The sequence below is a fragment of the Salvelinus namaycush genome, chromosome 26 (assembly GCF_016432855.1).
Source record: "Salvelinus namaycush isolate Seneca chromosome 26, SaNama_1.0, whole genome shotgun sequence".
Lineage (NCBI taxonomy): Eukaryota > Metazoa > Chordata > Actinopteri > Salmoniformes > Salmonidae > Salvelinus > Salvelinus namaycush.
The window spans coordinates 10,793,843-10,814,928 of NC_052332.1; the positions used below are offsets into that span (position 1 = coordinate 10,793,843).

The 21,086-nt window shown below is 40.3% G+C and overlaps 1 protein-coding gene across 1 annotated transcript; it reads right to left on the reverse strand.

Annotated features, from left to right (window-relative positions):
• Window positions 1–591: 591 nt before the first annotated feature.
• On the reverse strand, window positions 592–15,801 carry LOC120021546 (cytochrome c oxidase subunit 5B, mitochondrial). Its single transcript, XM_038965338.1, has 4 exons — window positions 15,661–15,801; window positions 15,127–15,197; window positions 1,350–1,449; window positions 592–1,162 (listed from the first exon to the last, which is right to left on the reverse strand). Exons 1-4 carry the CDS (start codon window positions 15,755–15,757, stop codon window positions 1,050–1,052), a joined length of 381 nt encoding a protein of 126 aa, XP_038821266.1. The 5' UTR covers window positions 15,758–15,801; the 3' UTR covers window positions 592–1,049.
• Window positions 15,802–21,086: the final 5,285 nt, after the last annotated feature.

The window sequence follows — 21,086 nt, forward strand, 5'->3', positions numbered from 1 at the left end:
ACAGCTTGTCTATTTAAACGTTGGATATTAGGTTAATACGTCTGAACCCCTAGAGTGTGCCGCTCTCCTTTAATTTTTCAAGTGTCCTACTCCGCTAACCAGCACCTCGCCTAAATAGGTGTGCGTTTCTTTCGCTTCTAGATCGAACTCCCAAAAATAACATGGTCGGTCAAGTAGAACCGTCATTTTGAGTGGCGATTTTCTGCATTCATCAAAGTCCCATCAGGTAGCCTGACTTCATGTGTCCATGTAAACACGATTATTAGGGAAATTGTTCTTCTTGCAAAATATGTGAACATTTTAAAATCAAACCATTATAGTCATCTGACTACCCACAATAAATCGTATTGTGTGCATGTAACCGTACTTATTATATAGAAAGAATATGGAACATCTGCAGGGAAGCACAGAACTGGGATAATCTGATGGTAAACGTCACTCGCTGTTGGTAACTGGCCACATGTAGCAGAAGCAAGTCATATCGAGAGACTTACAAAACTGTGGTACATATACAGAACATAACACAACCCACCACAAGGGAGACTGTCCAAAAAAGGGTCCCGCCAGCACAATCTACACTACTGAACAAGCAAGAGTTAAGAGTTTATTGGTTTGATAAGAGGGGTAACTGGACCAAGTGTAACATTGTACAGTACATACGTCAACGTAAACTGCTGTTTGAATAGAATTGCTTGAAAAATAACATTGTGTCCCACACTGTAAAGCCTAGGCCTTTGGTACGTTTATAACAATAACTGGTGCTGTAAGCACAGAACGACATTGAGGTCAGATCATCAAGTAGACGCTAGGATGAGATAAAGAAGAATTTGACAGCAAAGAAATCATAAAAGGAAACCAGAAAGTGCACAGAGCACAACATTCTAATTTAGAAACCCCTACTCCCAGTGCAAATACACTTCCTGAAAGAGCATTGTGATTTCTGACATCACTGTCTAACCCCACTCTACCCCATTCTAAAGAAGCTGGAATCTTTCAGAGTGAATGTAAGGGAATAGGTGTGTATGTATATAATAGAGGGTGGATATATTTTAGTGTGGCAGCTCGTGGGGCATCAGTTTGTAGTGGGAGCCACAGGAGGGACAGCGCTGAGCCTCGCCCTGATGAAGCCAGAACCACACCACTGCTGTGTTATCCTCCTCACCTAGAGATGGAGAGAGGGGAAGGGGAGAGAGGGAGAGGAGAGGCAGAGAGAGTGTTTGAAGGAGAGATTAGATATGAGCAGAGACTACAACAATCAGACAGCCAAGACAAATGAGAGTGGAATGGCTTCTGGCAACAGAAAGCTACCAGACAGCTGTTGCAAGACTAATATGAAGCCAGTCACGTACAGACACAGCCCACAATCCTCTTTGTGGTGATGGAGGGCACCAGATGAGGGTCAGCCTTGGAGCCAGCATACTCCTTGGGTTTCAGCATGCTGTAGGGGTCCTGGAAGGAATTCAAACAAGGCAGGTTCAGTAATAGACTTATACAGTATGGAGAGTGAACTACAATAAGGGCAAAGCCCACTAAGAAACCTTGTAATGATCCTAGCTAAGTTAGCCAAGTAACATCAAATCATATTTTGTCACATGCTTCGTAAAACAACAGGTGTAGACTAACAGTGAAATGCTTAAATTACCGTCGCCTTCTCAATGCAGAAAAAATAAGAGGAATACACAATAAGTAACGATAACTTAGCTATACACACACAGGGTACCAGTACAGAGTCAATGTGCAGGGGTCCGAGGTAATCAAGGTAGATACAAAAGTATCCTTCAAACTAGTGGATTCGGCTATTTCAGCCACACCCGTTGCTGACAGGTGTATACAATCAAGCACACAGCCACCCAATCTCCATAGGACAAACTTAGACCGTAGAATGGCCTTACTGAAGAACTGACTTTCAACGCGGCACCGTCATAGTATGCCACCTTTTCAACAAGTCAGTTTGACAAATATCTGCCCTGCTAGAGATGTCCCGGTCAACTGTAAGTGCTGTTATTGTGAAGTGGAAACGTCTAGGAGCAAAAATGGCTCAGCCGCAAAGTGGTAGCCCACACTAGCTTGTTCTCTGGAGTGAGGAATCACGCTTCATCAGCTGGCAGTGATGTGGACACCGAGGAAGTTGAAGCTCTCAACCTGCTCCACTACAGCCTCGTCGATGTGGAGGGGGGCGTGCTCGGCCATCCGTTTCCTGTAGTCCATGATCAGCTCCTTTGTCTTGCTGACATTAAGGGAGATGTACAGTGAGGGGGAAAAAGTATTTGATCCCCTGCTGATTTTGCACATTTTCCCACTAACAAAGAAATGATCAGCCTATAATTTTAATAGTAGGTTTATTTGAACATTTAGCTTAAAATGTTGAAAAGCTATTATGTGATTTCTTCACATTTTAAGCGCAGCAATGCGCACATGGCAGTAGGCTATAAGCGCGAATGTTCCAAAATCCTATCAATTAGCGGGAAAACACTTCTGGAAAGTGAAGGCAAATGCGATTTATGCATGTAATGCTTTATTCAAATGGTGCGAATTTTTGGTGACCAATATCTTCCCCAAACTTAACTCATGCCCAGCCTATGTATGCCTGTTAGGCTCCACCGGTTATAAAGCAGACTAATGTGCTTAATTTTAAAGGAGCTATTTGGCCACTTTAGTTGTGATATAAACCTTATCAAAACATATAGACCTACCTACATAAGGTGTGCGACTATGATTTGAAAATTTCATTGCTTTTTAAAGATTGATGCGAGTAGTTGTATTAATTTGGGATCTATCGCATCCCACAACTGTCCCAGAGTAGGTTTGGAATATTTACTTCTTGCACAGAAGAACAGTTGACTAAAAGCATAGGTCAACTTTTGTACTATTAGGGATAGTAGATTGACATAGGCTTTGCTTTTCGTTAGGCCTACTCATCTTGTTGGCTGATGAAAATTAGGCTAAATATGGAAACCTCTAACATTTTCAATATGGGCGTCGGAATTTAATTGAATTGTAGCCGACTTATGAGTTGAAATGCATTGGTTCCAATCTGAAGGAGCCAAGTGAATGAGGGGCTTCGGAGCACGGCAGCTACAATTATTATATTCAGCCCAAGGCCACAAAAGGCATGGAATTTTTTAGAGGGCATTACGGTCACACAAGGGGGATGCTGCCGGGAAATTCAAGGGTCGGTGAAAATATTATCAAGTGCTTGTCAAATTGTGAATGAGCGTGATGGTGTGCAGCTCAACACAGAACAGCTGCATGTGCGCACTTCCTTTGAAATCGTTTGGAGAAAATATCCTTTCTATTTTATTCAGCTATGTTCAATTGTATCCCTCGTACTATAAACTTAAAAATGTATGCCATGGAATTCTAAGCAAATCTTGTCTGCTAAATTAACTACCGTAGCCGACAGCCTTGTGGCATAGCCATATCAGGGCCTAACATAAGGACAACTCCGCATGCTATTCTGTTCTTCTGAAATGTACTATATTTTCTTCTGAAATATACTACATTTTCTTCAAATTATGTTTCTTTAGACCTGTGTAAAATAATGGATTTATAGTGATAGTGTAGAATATTTGACATCGATTTATTAGTTTTAAATGTAGATGTTCCAAAAAGGTCTGTGTCAGTAGCTTGTAGGCTATGCATGGAAGCCAGGAGATACTAAACATGTTTATGCTAATTAACGGTCAATTACCGTGAGACAATCACCGGCTGACAAAAGTGTGTGACCGCCACAGCCCTAGCCCTGCCACATCTGACGAGCATCAGAGCCGGCGTAGTAAGATTCAATCTTAGTCCTGTGTAGACACTGTCTGTTTGATGGCTCTGAGGTCGTAGCAGGATTTCTTATAAGCGGTCGGATTAGTGTCCCTCTACTTGAAAGCGGCAGCTCTTGACTTAAGCTCAAGGCAGATGTGGCCTGTAATCCATGGCTTCTGGTTGGGATATGTACGTACGGTCACCGGGGACGACGCCGTTGATGCACTTAAAACCCTTAGCCAATACATTTACACAGCCCCATGGAAATCTAAGTAACATAAAATCCCCATCAAAATGTGTCTGTTAAGCTAGAGATATGTTGTTTTTGCATGGGCTGCGTCTCAATCCAAAACATCCACTGATATCGCCCTTTCCGGTGAAAGATGGCAGAGCTTGAGCGATCTTCTCACAAAAATGTCTGTAGTGTCCAAACGGTTTGGCCTACAAAGTGTAATGACCACTACTGAACCACTTTAGCTCTAGGATGCCCACAAACCTCATGATGGTTAAAAAAAAGAAAGTATATAATGAGATATTTTAGGCACTAAACTAAGGGGATAAATACATGTAAATAATAATAATCCTGATCTTTCTTATACATCTCTCATATATAGGACACTTCAGAACAAACTTCCTTTGGATTTTTTGGGGGACTTATTCAATGCGTTTCTATTGGCTAATAGCAGTAATGCCAAATTCAATGTTTCATCCAATAATTTATATCTTTATACCTTAAGGGGTCTTAATTAAAACCGATCCTTGGTAAGACCAAAACAAATCCATATTTTAGCTTACAACAACCCCCCCCCCCCCCCCCCCCAGCTTAGACTTGAGGGTTAATGAAGCCAGTGACTTATCTTGTAAACTCTTCAATGTTTTCAGATGAATCACAGAACATATTCGTCTGTTAGCGAAAGTCCTGTAGCTTAACAGCCGCTTCATGTGACCACTTTTGTATTGAGTGTTTCACTGGTAATTCCTGTTTGAGTTTTTGCTTGTAAGCAGGAGGATCGAGTTATGGTCAGATTTTACAAATGGCGTGCGAGAGCTTTGTACACGTCTCTGTGTGTGGAGTAAAGGTGATCTAGAGTTGTTTCGCCGCTAGTTGTACAGGTTACATGCTGGTAGAAATGAGGTAAAAATAAACTGATTTCAGTTTTTCTTCAATTAAAATCACCGGACACCAGGAGGACAGAGTTATGGTTAGATTTTCCAAAGGGAGGCAAATATCAGACCAGGGCAAATGCTGACAGACAGAGAGCCAGATGGGAGAAGGAGAAAGAGTCGAAGATCACTGTCAAACTGATAGAGTGTGACCTAGCTGCCAAACTGACACTTGACAAAATACCAGCCGTTTTACCTCAACACAAGCCCTTAACTCAAATTCCATTGCATTACATTGGGTCATTGGACATCCCCTTTAGCCTTTTTTAATTTATTTGATTGAATATCCGAAACATACAATATACTTGCAGTGAAGCCGCTCAACAACTACACACCAGTCATCCAACAGACTCCCATTTAGAGCGACACAGAAGCATCCAGGGTCAATGCCCTGCTCAGGGGCACATTGACAGATCTCCCACCAGCCCAAAAAACATGAACCCGAACTCACCAAGATTCCCCCCCTACAGTTTCCCAATAGCTGTCCCTCAACCATCCGAGACCACTCCCACAGTCCCCACCCCAAGAAGAAAAAATAAAAATACAATTAATTCCATTCCCCATTTCTAAGAACCCCCCCAATGCACCAACAAAATGAACTAAAGAGGAAAAAGAGAAGAAAAACAACAAAATGCAAAGAAATTAAAAACATCAAGGACATCAAGGACAACTAAAATCAGAACAGCAATGCCAACTAAATATGTTTGAGTGCATGTCTGGCACTATTACGTGTGTGTCCGTGTATTTGAATTGGAGTGTGTGTACAAACACCTGCACGGCATCAGCCTCAGGCAAACCTGCATTAGCTGTAAAAACACTGCCCCTCAATGTCATTTAAACATACTTTTTTATTATGTTTTATTTTTTACTTTGACCATCATTCTCTCTCGCACAGCAACTCAACTCCCATCCATCACTGCTGGCCACCCTCTTCAGATTTCTAAGGAAGTCGCAAGTTTACATACACCTTAGACAAATACATTTAAATGCAGTGTCACAATTTCTGACATTTAATCCTAGTAAAAATCCCCTGTCTTCAGTCAGTTAGGATCACCACTTTACTTTAAGAATGTGAAATGTCAGAATAATAGTAGAGAATTATTTATTTGAGCTTTTTTTCTTTCATCACATTCCCAGTGGGTCAGAAGTTTACATACACTCAATTAGTATTTGATAGTATTGCTTGGCCTTTTTGTTGTTTTGGAGCAGTGGCTTCCACCTTGCTGAGCGGCCTTTCAGGTTGTGTTGATGTAGGACTCGTTTTACTGTGGATATAGATACTTTTGTACCCGTTTCCTCCAGCATCCTCACAAGGTCCTTTGCTGTTGTTCTGGGATTGATTTGCACTTTTCACACCAAAGTATATTAATCTCTAGGAGACCGAACGAGTCTCCTTCCTGAGCGGTATGATGGCTGCGTGTTCCCATGGTGTTACTACTTGCGTACTATTGTTTGTACAGATGAACATGGTACCTTCAGGCATTTGGAAATTGCTCACAAGGATGAACCAGAATTGTGGAGGTCTACAATTTTTTTCTGAGGTCTTGGCTGATTTCTTTTGATTTTCCCATAATGTCAAGAAAAGAGGCACTGATTTTGAATGTAGGCCTTGACATACATCCACAGGTACACCTCCAATTGACTCAAATTATGTCAATTAGCCTATCAGAAGATTCTAAAGCAATGACATTTTTTGGGCAGACAGACCAGTTCCATACCTCCTCCCGCTGCTGCCTCCATTTTTGGGGTAATGCTGTAATCAATTGGTTGCACTCTTGGATTGAGCAGACCTTCTCGTACAATTCTGGTAACTCCATGAAGGACATAAATGATATTGGGATGGTAGAGTTAAGAACAAAAATACCCTTTCCCATAAATACAGGTATTTTATCAACCAGCACATTTGAGTTCAGCCATAATATTTGTGCTCTCTTTTAAGGGGGATGAAATTGAAATTGTAGCCAGCTCTCTTGAAAAAGAGATACTTTTTTCAAAATATAATTTTCAATCAATAGAACATGAGACAAAAACGCAAATTTTAAACAAAGGATGAGCTTTTCTTAGTATTCTACTTGAGAACCATTTAGTGTTCAAGTAAAACTTTTGAATAAGTGAAGCTTTTAGAGAATGGTTTTGTGCTTTCATATTAAATTCTCAAACCACCCAATACATATTCATTATATAGATAGGCACGCTTTATTTTGTCTGGTTTAGCGTCCCAGATAAAGCTAAATTTGTTTTGCTCATATGATTTGAAAAACAAATCATCAGGAGTAGGCAGCACCATAAGCGAGTAAACTGATATGACTAAGGAGTTATCAGGGCAATTTCTCCATAAATAGACAGGTATTTACCTCTCCATGGTTGCAGGATCTCATCATTTTCTATTGAAATTCATTGTGGAGAGCATATTTATATATTTTGTGATATGAATACCAAGTATGTCTACTTCAGCATCAGCCCATTTTATAGGTAAACTGCATGGTAATGTAAAAGTTGTATTTTTTTTAAAGATCCAATACATAATATTGTACACTTCTCAATTAGGTTTTAGTCCAGAAAAGTTATCTAGATCTTCAATGAGACATTGCAGGGATCTAGCTTGCGGACGTAATATAAAAACGTGAGTCGTCGGCATATGGACACCTTTGTTTTTAAGCCTTGGATTTCTAATCCTCTAATGTTATTGGATCTGATTTTAATAGCTAGCATTTCGATGGCCATAATGAATAGATATATGACAGCGGACACCCTTGTTTAACTCCTCTTGACAATTCAAAACTCTGAGAAGTAGCCATTATTTACTATTTTACACCTGGGGTTGCTATACATTATTATTACCCATTTTCTAAGAGAATCACCTAAATTGAAAAAAATCCAGGCATTTATAAATAAAATCCAGTCTTTATCAAATGCCTTTTCAAAATCCGCTATAAATACCAGGCATGGCGTCTTAGATGTTTCATGATGTTCTATTATTTCTAGTAGTTGTCGTATCTCCAATGTATCATCCATGTAAAAAAAAAAAAAAAAAGTCTGATCAGGATGAACAATACCTGGTAAAACCCTTTAAAAAATTTTTTGGAGTGCTATGCATTTCACTAGTATTTTTGCATCACAACATTGAAGTGTAAGGGGCCTCCAGTTTTTTTTTTTTTTTTTTAGATAGACGGCAAATAAAGACCCAGTCTGTGTCTTGTTTTAATAGAGAAATCAAACCTTCCTGCTGAGTACCTGACAGACTACCATTTCTATAGGAGTAGTTAAAACAAAGCTAACAAAAATTTAGCATATCAAAAAATGCTTGATATACCTCTACCAGCATGCCATCAAGCCCTGGGGTTTTTCCAGACAAAGGATTTAATGGCCTCAACAAGTTATTCCTCTAATTTGGCCTTCGCACTGATCTTTCTGTACATTTGTTAATTTTCCATTTTTTATATCATTTGGAAAGAATTCCTTACCGTAATCTTCATTCAGTGGGAGAAAATGAGACGAAAAAGAGAACATCTGCCTAAAATATTTAGCTTCCTCTTAAAATATAATTCGGAGAATCATAGTTGACTCCGTCTTCCCTTGTTAGTCTTGTCTCTTTAGACAGAAACTGCTTTTTTAAATGATTGATACATATGGAATTGAATGACCTCTGAGGGTACATTTAAAAAGGTTTCCTAAACAATACGGGGATTGCTTAACCTATGTTATACTGAAAAATTCTATTATAAATTATTTTGTCTTATTTCTAACTAAGTTTTCCTCCAGTAAACTTTGATTAAATTTCCAATATCCCCGTCCACGTGGAAATTCTATAAGAGTTATGAGAAGGCCAATTAGATGATGATCCGATCGCATTCTGTCTCCTATTAAAAAACTTTAATGCAAAAATAGAAAGAGACAAGAAACTAGCTCGATTAAGTCTACTCTATCGCGCATTTTTTAGTCTACAAATATACACTATTTCTAATGGGTCCATAATATTTGTGATTTCCTTAAGGGCACGGTGATGATAGTTTGTAGAGTGATTACCTTTACGGTCCATTGAGGTACTTAACACTGTTATAGTCTCCTACCATAATGATTTGATCATTTGTTGCCTGTAAGTTCAATAAATTGGTTTAAATGTTTTCGAAGTAGTATGGATCATCCTGATTTGGACCATCTAGATTAATGAGCCAAATCTCTTGTTCGTCTACTTTCATATTCAAAAAGATCCACCTTCCTTGCAAATCATCCCTGACTATTTGCACATTGATCTACATTTTTGTTGATATTAATTATCACACCTTTTGAGATCCTTTGTCCATGACAGAAAATTATTTCACCACCCCATTTCTTTTTCCACACAACTTCATCTAAGGATGCAGTGAGTTTCCTGTAAACAGTATTTTATATTCCTTTTCGCCATGTAAAAAGTGATATTTTTTAATAATCTGCTAAACCGTTACAATTTTAACTGGCTATACTTATTTCACCCCCTTACCATACCTAGATACTATTCTCACTCTAAATTGACCATAATTATTGCTTGTAAAGTTACTGCCATCAGAGGTATTATGACGGTCAAAATTAAAGCTTTCAAATTTCTGATATTTAGAATTCAAGAAATAGGTTCTAGCAATATTTGTTTTAAAAGCACAATTGTTGCACGACTGTACCTAACCATAAACATCAATGCCTTTCTTAAAATCAATACACAGAAGTATATATTTTTAAACCTGCATATTTAGCTAAAAGAATTCCAGGTTAGCAGGCAATATTAACCAGATGAAATTGTGTCACTTCTCTTGCGTTCATTGCACGCAGAGTCAGGGTATATGCAACAGTTTGGGCCGCCTGGCTCGTTGCGAACTAATTTACCAGAATTTAATGTAATTATGACATAACATTGAAGGTTGTGCAATGTAACAGGAATATTTAGACTTATGGATGCCATCCGTTAGATAAAATTCAGAACGGTTCCGTATTTCACTGAAAGAATAAACGTTTTGTTTGAGATGATAGTTTCCGGATTCGACCATATTAATGACCTAAGACTCGCATTTCTGTGTGTTATTATGTTATAATTAGGTCTATGATTTGATAGAGCAGTCTGACTGAGCGATGGTAGGCACCAGCAGGCTCGTAAGCATTCATTCAAACAGCACTTTCGTGCGTTTTGTCTTTAATTTCGCTGATTATGACTTCAAGCCTATCAACTCCCGAGATTATGCTGGTGTAACCGATGTGAAATGGCTAGCTAGTTAGCGGGGTGCGCGCTAATAGCGTTTCAAACATCACTCGCTCTGAGACTTGGAGTAGTTGTTCCCCTTGCTCTGCATGGGTAACGCTGCTTTGAGGGTGGCTGTTGATGTGTTCCTGGTTCGAGCCCAGGTAGGAGCGAGGAGAGGGACAGAAGCTATACTGTTACACTGGCAATACTAAAGTGCCTATAAGAACATCCAATAGTCAAAGGTATATGAAATACAAATCGTATAGAGAAATAGTCCTATCTCTCCTATAATAACTACAACCTAAAACTTCTTACCTGGGAATTTTGAAGACTCATGTTAAAAGGAACCACCAGCTTTCATATGTTCTCATGTTCTGAGCAAGGAACTTAAACGTTAGCTTTCTTACATGGCACATAATGCACTTTTACTTTCTTCTCCAACACTTTGTTTTTGCATTATTTAAACCAAATTGAACATGTTTCATTATTTATTTGAGGCTAAATTGATTTTATTGATGTATTATATTAAGTTAAAATAAGTGTTCATTCAGTATTGTTGTAATTGGCATTATTACAAAATACATTTCTAAAAAAAAAATATATATATATATATATATATATATATATATATATATATATATTTTTTTTTTATTTTATTTTTTTTTTTTTATTATTATTATTATTATTTTTTTTTTAAATTGGCCGATTAATCTGTATCGGCTTTTTTGGATCCTCCAATAAATCGGTATCGGCGTTGAAAAATCATATTTGGTCGACCTCTAGTACAAATGTATTCTGTACAATATGTTATTATTCCCCAACGCCCCTATTCTGACAACTTCTCCCTGCTTGTTGTAAACATATATAAACATGTAGACAAGTACATAAAGAAACAAGAAACATAAAATTATAAAACAGTTTGACAGAGGTGAGAGAGGAAGAGAAGAAAGGGAGTGAGAAGAGAACGAGATACGGTGTGTATGTACAAGCGAAAATGTAATTGAGTAAGTGTGTTCATATCCACTTCATTGTGTTCAGATATTTTTACAGTTCCCATACTTTTTTCATAACCTGAAGTCCCTGTAGAATTTAGTACAGCCATGGTGTTATGGAGCCGTCTCGGGAATAGCTTTTTGTCCGCAATGAGAAAGGCTCGCTTACCCTTCTCCCTCTTGTCTCTGTACCGGATACAGTCTCTTACTACGTTTGTTTATGGAAATTGGTCATTGAGACCGAATGTGTCCCTTTAAGCTCCCTTCCCCTGACTTTGATCAGCTCCTTTTGTTGGTAGTGTTCAAATTTTGCGATGATCGGACGGGGACTTATGGTCTTGTCACTCTGAGCTCCAAGTCTGTACTCGGTGGAAAGTCACCTTGTTTACAGTCTCTATAGGAAGTTTCAAGGCGGATTGCATGAATTCTCTGATCTCGCCCTCTTATTGGATGCGTCCTCCGGAATCTCAGAAAAAAAGATTCACGCATGAGTCTAGTAGCGACTCCTTCACCACCCTGTTTTCCCTGAGTAGACAATCCATGTTGGATTCGTGGATTTTTACCTTGGCTGTGAGTGCCTTGTTCGCTCCTTGGAGCGTGAGAATTTCACTCTGGCTAAACGCCAAACGCCCCCTCAGACCTGCTACCTCCTCACACAACTTTTACAGTGTTGCATGAATTCCAGCCAGAGCACTAGCCTCTACTTCAACGGTAAGTAAATCGTCCATGTCTGTAGATGAATCGGTTTCTTTTTTGGGGTTCGCGTTAAAGTTAATTTGTGAGGTAGTCGGATCTTTCCATGATGGAGTATGTTGTTCCTCCATGACGTAAAGCTGTTGGTACTCGTCTATTCCCCCCAGGATCTCCTTAGATTCCAGGTTTGCTTTTACTGCAACCAGTTTTCTGAAAAGATAACAATGAGTCTTTCCCACAACAGGTATCTGTAGTACAGCCAGCTAGTACTCGTGGAACCCATGCAAAAACACGTTTGGTATTCGTATTTAATTAATAGCCGTTTCATTTTAATCAAAACTAACAAACCGAGTGTTTTCCAGCATACAGTGTTCAGCTGCGCACTCTGACGTCACCTTGCAGAGTTGGCCTTTATTTTTTGATGCACATCAGTTCTAGCGTGTTAATATGCTTTATGGAAAAATGTCCCAACGCTCCCCCAATGCTCTGTCTAAACGCAAATACACCTTGCACCCGATAGTTTGAAACATTTGGAACTTATAAAAAACATTTTTTTTTTTTTTTAAATAGCAATTCCGCCACTGTTTGGGAGCACTTGCGGGGGCTGCATGCTACACCACCGCTTATAACTATAAGAAATCTAAGATGTCAAATAAATTACATCCAGCTCCAACTATGCATTTAGTTTGCCAACTAGATGTCAATATTAATCTTCTTGGTTACAGCAGAGACATTCAACCCCCTCCTAAATCAAGATCCCTGTTGCCTAAATTGTTTTGTGCGTCAATTTTTTAAAATAACATTTGTTTTTAGAAATAGCTCCCCTTGCTCACACATTTGTTAATACCCTATACCCGGTATGGTATGACGGTATAATGACCCTAGTTTCTAGGCCAAGGGAGGGTCTCTTTTTTTGCTCTTCACGGCACCGTGAAGCTTATAGCACTTTCATTTTTTTACTTGACGATTTGGGCTCCCGAGTGACGCAGCGGTCTAAAGCACTGCATCTCAGTGCAAGAACCAGTCCCTGGTTCAAATCCAAGCTGTTTCACATCCGGCCGTGATTGGGAGTCCCATAGGGCAGCGCACAACTGGCGGTACAAGAATATTTTGAAGATAAATACACAACGCAGAGGATGACAGGACTAAAGACAAGAGTACTAAACTAAATATAGTACTAATGGTCAATAGGGAATTGTCAATGTAAATAGTTGGTCTTCAGTTCAACAGCTGTTTAGAATCTGTGGAATTTCACTCCTGAACTCAGAGCTACGTTCTGTACATCAAGTCTGGGACAGGATAATTGTTATTTGGTCATTGGCCCAGTTGTACTGCAAGGACTTCTGATTGGTCAACCCCAGGCTAGGGTGGGGTTATAAGTGGCATCCTGTCCTTTGTTCTGTGGAGAAAAACTGAGGACAGGGAAGACTGAAGTCCACTTTTCAGCATAGCATCTATGATTTGTCCTTCTCAAATAAATCTATTTTCTCCACCTGATTTGTTTTGGGGTCAGTGTTATTGAAGAATAACATCAATTGCTAACACCGGTGTAGTCCGTCATTGTAAATAAGAATTTGTTCTTAACCAACTAGCCTAGTTAATTTTTTCATTTAAGTTAAAGGTCTACCAGATGTTATTTTTTTTCAACATAGAAATGCCTAATTTGCACATATATGTTGACACTGGTATTGTGCTGGATGAGATAATGAAAATGAGGTTGAAACATGGTGGAGTTGCCCATTAACTTTCATATGAACAAGATCAAATGTTCCAGATACAAAAGATAAACTTACTGTATGCAGTTTATCAAAGTTGTTTTGAGTAAAGGACTCAGCATGCTTCAGTTTGGCTTGCCGTCAGCCAAAGTCAGCTAGGCGAACAAGTGTGTTCGCACACTCCCGTAAAAGACCTTTGCTTCAAAAATGAGACAAAAAGCAACAATAGTAAGGTTTGTCCACTGAGATGCCCTAGCTTCCTCAAAATAGTCAGAATTCATCTAAGAAACCTCAAGAAATCTGTCAATACTTTGACGTTTTTGCAGAGATCTTAGTCGTGCAATTTTACATCCAAGATGTTTGGTGCAGTATTTCTAAATGTCAATGTGCATGAAAACAAGTAGTCTTTCGTTGAATTGAAGATTTTCCTGAGACTTGGCATGTCTCAAGAAAAAAACAATTTGCCCCAAAAACCCTCAGCGAAGCCCAAAATGAACATAAACATCAAAATGTCATCCAAATATATGCACAAACTCTTCCGAACTGTATCGGCTGGGAAGCACGCAGACGCCTTAACACCTGCTTCCGACCGGAAACGTGGAATGGTCCAATGGAAATGCGAGTGCAATGTGAGAAGATGTGTCGTACCTTGGCTGGAGGCTGTGTTAAAGCCAGGTGCAACTTTGCTAAACTGCGTACATTAAGTGCATCTTTTGTACTTTAAAAATATAATTTCTCACTGGTATGAAAATTAAGTCCAAAGGTTTGCAAAAAGCCAGGATTAACATGTCTAACTAGTGATATACATATTATTCCCAGAGTCCATGTGTTTTATAGTAGTTAGTTTGAATAGAACGTGCAACCTTACTCCCCCCCCAATTCTATTGATTAACACGATAGCGGTACAAGTGATTGACAAATAAGTGTTGCGTTTCGGCCACCTCATATCAAAATGCATCGCTCAAATGTAGCTGGCTGTCTTCAGTAACTTGTCTTCTAACGAGTGGTGTAAACAATATTTCCAGTTTCCATGTGTTTTTTTAGTTGTGTTAATTTCAACAGCGCATACTAATTAATATGAGTGATTTATCTCCACTTGTCAAAACAGGGGGATTGGTGCAAATGCAGTTCATAAGGTGCTCTAAAAAATAAACAATAATATGATGAATAATGTAGCATATGCATGTGTAGGTAACACATTTGATGTTTAGGTTTTAAATATATCATGAACTGGTTCAGCATATTCATTGATTTAAACTGACCTTTGTTTTGAGATTGGTCTATTTATCAAAGGTTGTTGTCAACAGGATGTAGCGACAGAGTCATTTTCAACCTGTTATAGGAATGTACCTTTAAAACGTTCAACTAACTTCCAAAAGTATTCTACTTAATTATGAACAAAACTGCTTAATGATTACAAAAACGTGATGTGATTTTTTTTATTTTGATGATCTACCAGAAATCATAAATAAACTGATTAGACTTACCCTGGCCTTGGGTTCTCGAGAGCTACATCAACGCTAGCGTTCTAACGTTAGTTAGTGCAATACACCTGACGTTAAAATATTATTACAAATATTCCAAAATCTTGACGTACCGCGCCCTGTTGGGCAGCCTTCATAACGATCTTCTCCAGACCCGTGGCCTGCTCCTCGTCGGTGGGGATGCCTGAAAACATGTAATCATCAGTGTTTTCTAGCAAGCTTAACTAACTAGCTTATCAGCTAGCTGAAGTGATTGGAATTAGCTAGCCAGCTAGCAAAATTAGCACTGGGCTACTTTCGCGCTAACAACACACAATAAAAAAGTCGACACTAAGCTAGAAGGCTAATGCACCATCTTTGGCTAAGGTAGCTATAAAGACAAAATAGCTCAATATGGAACATGGAAAAATGTACATCTGCTCAGTTAGCTACTTCATGTGAACAAAAAACGGACGACATATAAAAAAATATATATATTTTGCTACAAGGAACATTTTATAACAGCCATCTAATACTATACTGTTAACTAGCTCTGATAAATTGGATAGCTAGCCTTGCGCCATTGCCTGGCATCGTATGTCCTTGGCATGACATCAAATATGTCTAATATGATGCTTCTGCCCAAAAACTCAACATTACCGACTCACCTCCAGCAGCCATGCCGCGGGTGAGAATAGGGACCGGGGCGGCCCGGCAAGTTGTAGCGGCCCTGATGGACGATCGGAGCAGTAACCTTGCAGCCATTTCTCCTTCTGGTCGAAAATACAACTGGCAGCACGCTGATGACGTTTAATATATTTTTACCTTCTGCTTCTTCTTCTTCTTTGGAAGTTAATTGGCGGATCGCATCCAACTTTTAGGTGCACACACCGCCACCTACTGTACTAGTGTGTGATGCCATTCACGGCCTACCTACATTATATTCTTAGATACAATAAATCAAAATTGGGGAAAAGGAAAATTACCATACCACCTATTAGTACTCTATAAAAAAACACCACCCATTCCACTATTTAACCCTATCTAGTCCTTCTCCAGACCAATGGTCTGAGGGGACATACCACTACCACTCAACATCTCCTGCAGCTGTTCTGCAGTAAATCTTCGCAATCTCAAGTACTTCTCTGCCGCTGCCACTACAACCTCTATTTTCTGTGACTTTCAATTAATTTCTGCTGTACAATTAACAACCATGGCTGTAAATGCTAAATGTTACTGCCCATGTTACTGAAGCACATATTATTCCCATTACTCTCTCTTGATCTCTGCCTACTCACAGGAATCTTCTCACGATCTTTCACCCTGTAACCATCTTCCTCTAACACTATTCATTGCTTCGGCATACAACACTTTCTGTACTACTCTAACCCTGGCAACCTCAATCTGCCTTTCTATCACCGGACATCTCAAATCTCCCGCCCCATGATCACCCCCACAACTAACACACACAACTTTCTCCACCGATACCGCACTTTCCTTCGTCTCATGCCCTCCTGCACACTTCTCACATCTAGGCATCTCCCTCCTACACACTGCTGCAATATGCCCATAACCTTGACACCTACAACACTGTAATATTTTTGGGACATTAACTCTCACAGGATAACTGACACTTCCCACCGTGACCTTATCTGGTAACAACTCTGCATCAAAACACAGCATGACAGATGTCTTCTCCTTTTCCTCACCGGATCTACGTCTCATCAAGCGGTGGACGTCACAAACACAGAGAATCTTCCATTTCAACTGCTCCTCTTCAACACTTTATGCCACCCTTGTTATCACTCCATTCAACGGCGCCCGGAGAGAAAAGTTCCTGCCTTTCTAGGGTGTTTTCCTAGCCAACGTGCTGAATTCTTCTGTATAAGCACTTTGTGACAGATACTAATGTAAAAAGGGCTTCATAAATACATTTGATTGATTGATCACTATTCCACTACCTTGGCCCTACCTGATCCGCTCAAAACACCTTGTAACTCTTCTGCAGTAAAATGTCATACACCCAAGTACTTCTCTGCAGATAACATCACAAAATCTATCCTCTGTGATTTACGTTCTATTCCCACGATACTGTTGACAACCATGACCATGCACACCAAAAAAAACAACCCTACTGAAACACATGTTAATCCTATCACTCTATTGATCTCAGCCTACTCACTGGGATACTCTTAAGACCCCTCACACTCTACTACTCTCCTTTCTCTCACAGTACACCTCTGATCTCCAGCACCATGGGTTTAGCACCTACAGCACCTACAGTTTACACACAACTTTTTCCACTGATACCACACATTCCTTTGTCTCATGTCCAACTGCACATTTCTCACATCTAGGAATTTCCCTCCTACACACTGCTGCCACATGACCATAAGCTTGACACCTAAAACATCGTAATGGGTTCGGGACAAAAGCTCTCACGGGATAACTGACATCCTAAATTGACTATTTGGTAAAAACTCTGCATCAAAACTCAGTAGTACAGACATCTTAAACTTCTGTTGGCCCTCAACACTTAATGCCACTCCAGTTATCACTCCTTTCAACGGCACCCTGCTCCGGAGAGGAAAGCAAGTCACAGTTCTTGTCCCCAGTCGCATGGTGCGGAGAGCACGCTCCCTCTGAACAGCAGAAACGCAAAAAATCTACATGATTCCACCGACCCAACCTCTTCTCCACCCAACCTGGCACCACATATGGATCAGCCAGAAGACAAGGATCCATTCTCTCCAAAAAATCTCACTCCCACTTGGCAAAAAAATATCTTTATCACCATCTGGACGATGCTCAAACTCAGCGGTCTTCACCGCACATGCCTCCGCAGTTGATTCATCATCACTCTAGTCCTGTTCAACTTCCTTCTGCAGCACTCCATACTCTTAATATTTTGTACTTTCTTCCTTTTTTCCTGCCCACCTTCTTACCAACCTCTATGGGTTCCTTCGACTCCATCTCCAAATCCGACAATGTCACGACCGTCGTATAAATAATTGGACCAAGGCGCAGCGTGAGTAGAGTTCCACATTTTAATAATAGTGAAACTTCCAAAACAACAACGATATAACGATCGTGAAAAATGTAGCGCACATATGCACTCATACAAAACAATATCCCACATCGCAGGTGGGAAAAAGGACACACTAAGTATGATCCCCAATTAGAGGTAACGATTATCAGCTGCCTCCAATTGGGAACCATACACACACACCAACATAGAAACACAATACCTAGAAACCCCCTCAGTCACGCCCTGACCTAAAACACCATAGAGAACCCTGAGGGCTCTCTATGGTCAGGGCGTGACAGACAACCATTAGGGCATAGGCTTACCCGCCATTTTGTCCACCCGTCTGCTTTTGACGCTCTTGTCAAAGACAGTCTGTGCTCTTGTATTAAAAAATAGATGGGGTGCGTTCAAAGGGCCAGGGTTCTAGTTCCTTAATACACCCAAACTAAAACAAAATTAACGTAACAAGTTCTAACTCCCTCTCCAAGCTCCGGGGCCTGAGAGGGTGGTACTGCTCGTGCAAGTACATCATGTAAATCCTTTGCCGAAAAATCCTTCAGTCCCAGGAACCGCTCTGCCACATCCACAATAACGTCCATCCTTCTGGACCTCTTCTCCACCGTAGCCGTGCCATTGATGTTAGTCAGTCACAATTTACCCATGACGCATCACCGTTTTAATGCTCTCGAACAATGCCATGGATTCAAGGCTCTGGCAAAGATTTGTATAACTGCTCCATGTGTGGCTCTGGTGGTTGACTGTACCTGAAAAGGTAGGCTATACATATACAGTACTTCATCATGCCAACTAATTAGCTCCAGCTTTCTGTTTCCGCAAAACTACTAAGAAAACATTGCAGTACATTCAGTATTCTACATGACATGGCTAATGACAAAGAAGGTGGTATGGCACTGTTCCTCTGCTAATAATCAGATGAGCCCAAATACACTTACCCACATTTCGTAGTCGAGGGAAGACCATAAATAATCTAGACTTGACTGTGCTTCAAATGCTAGAAAAGATTAAGCAAATGTAAACAATTGGACATGCAACCATTGTTATTTGATTTAAAAGTTCAATCAAAATCAAAAGTCTGACAAGACAGATAGTAAAACACAAAACATCCCCCTGATCGCGTAGAAGATGAGTTAGAGCCTACTAGTCTGAGACCTGACTAAAACCAGACAAACACTAATAAACTGACATTATCCCTGGGTTAATTAAGATGCAGTAATCAAGTCAGTTTCTTTCCCTGACGTCTCTCCACTCTGCCCCTATAAATCTTAGCACGGGTCCCAGAATGATCCAACTGATGCTCTGCTTGGTTGTATCAGCATGTGGGGGCTTTGGAACTACAGGAGCTCAACGTAATTGGCCGGGAACATTCTGTAGTGTCCGTCCGGTCTGTGGCCTCCCCACCAATCCTCGTCCACCATATCGATCCCTGTGATGATGTCATCTGAATCAAAGGTGATCTTAGAGTCGTCAGCTGAGGAGAAGATTGAGAGGTGAGAATAGATGGGTGAAGGGAAGGAATAGAAAGATGACAGAAAACATGAGAGAAAATATGGAATGAGAAAAAGAGGGATGTGATTTGAAACCAGAGCTGGACAACATTTACTGGCTTGGTAGTCCTACAGGCCCCTAGTACACAAATTATGTCCACTGGCCTCCTCTCCCTGCTCCACCACCTGAGAGAGAGATTGTTCAAGTGATTTTCAAGTGATAAGGAGTTAAAGAAAACCTAAAGGCAATTAAAACATTGTATTCATAACACGGCTGAGGGCAACGTCATCCTACTTCATGTAGACTCAGTGTTGGTGTGTCCTGGTAGATACCCTCATAAATGTTCTCATTTGTCTCAGCCAATGGCAGGGGCTCATACACCTCGTCTGGGCCAATGGGCGCCTCTGTACCCGGAACCAGGGTGGCAACGGTTGGCTCGGAGAGATGAAAAAGACCTCCGGCCAGCTATAGTTTTTAAGCGGTAACAAAGTGAGAGTGGAAATGAGTGCACGTGTGTGAGGCCTACTGTCCTCTAGTGCTGTGTCCTCTGGATCATCAAAATCATCAGACCAGTACTCCTTTTCAGTAAAAGAAGACTGACACACACACAAACATTTTATTTTGACTGAAATTCTGAAAGGGTTAGCGGCGTGCATGCATGTCTGACCTGTTTGTTGGACAGGTGAGGGCGGGCAGCTGGTGACTCAGGCTGTGAGAGCAAAGGAGCAGGGGTTAAAGGGTTATTTATAATAAAGGTGTGTGCATGCATGTCTGACCTGTGGGTTAGACAGGTGAGAGTGGGGCAGCAGTTTTAGGGGTTTCTGGGAACAGGGGTTTCTGGGAGCAGTGGAGCAGGGGTTAAAGAGTTATTTATAATACAGATGTGTGTGTGTGTGTGTGGGTGCGTGTATTACCTGTGTGTTGGACAAGTGAGAGCAGAGCCGTCGGTGCCTTGGGCCCTGAGAGCAGAGGATCAGGGGTTTCTGGGAGCAGAGGAGCAGGGGCTTCTTGGGGAAGTGGAGCAGGGGATTTTGGGGACTGTGGTTCGATTGGCGTCTCTCTCTCAGTGGACTTCTGAGACAGAAAGGGGCTCTGCAGATTCCCTGAAAGGGGGGGGATGTGTTATTGATATGTCATAATTATTAATTGAGAACCTTAAAGTCAATAAGTGTTTAATGTTGACTGGTTTTCTAAGTCGATACCCATCTAGCTGGTTTTAATTTTTGTATTTTATTTAACCTTTATTTAACTATGCAAGTCAGTTAATTTAATAAAAAATTATTATTTACAATGACGGCCTACCAAAAGGCAAAAGGCCTCCTGCGGGGATGGGGGCTGGGATTAAACATAAGAAAAAAATCAATAAATATCGGACAAAACACACATCATGACAAGAGAGACAATACAACACTACATAAAGAGAAACCTAAGATAACAACATAGCAAGGCAGCAACACATGACAACACAGCATGGTAGCAACATGAAAACAACATGGTAGTAACACAACATGGTAGCAGCACAAAACATGGTACAAACATTATTGGGCACAGACAACAGCA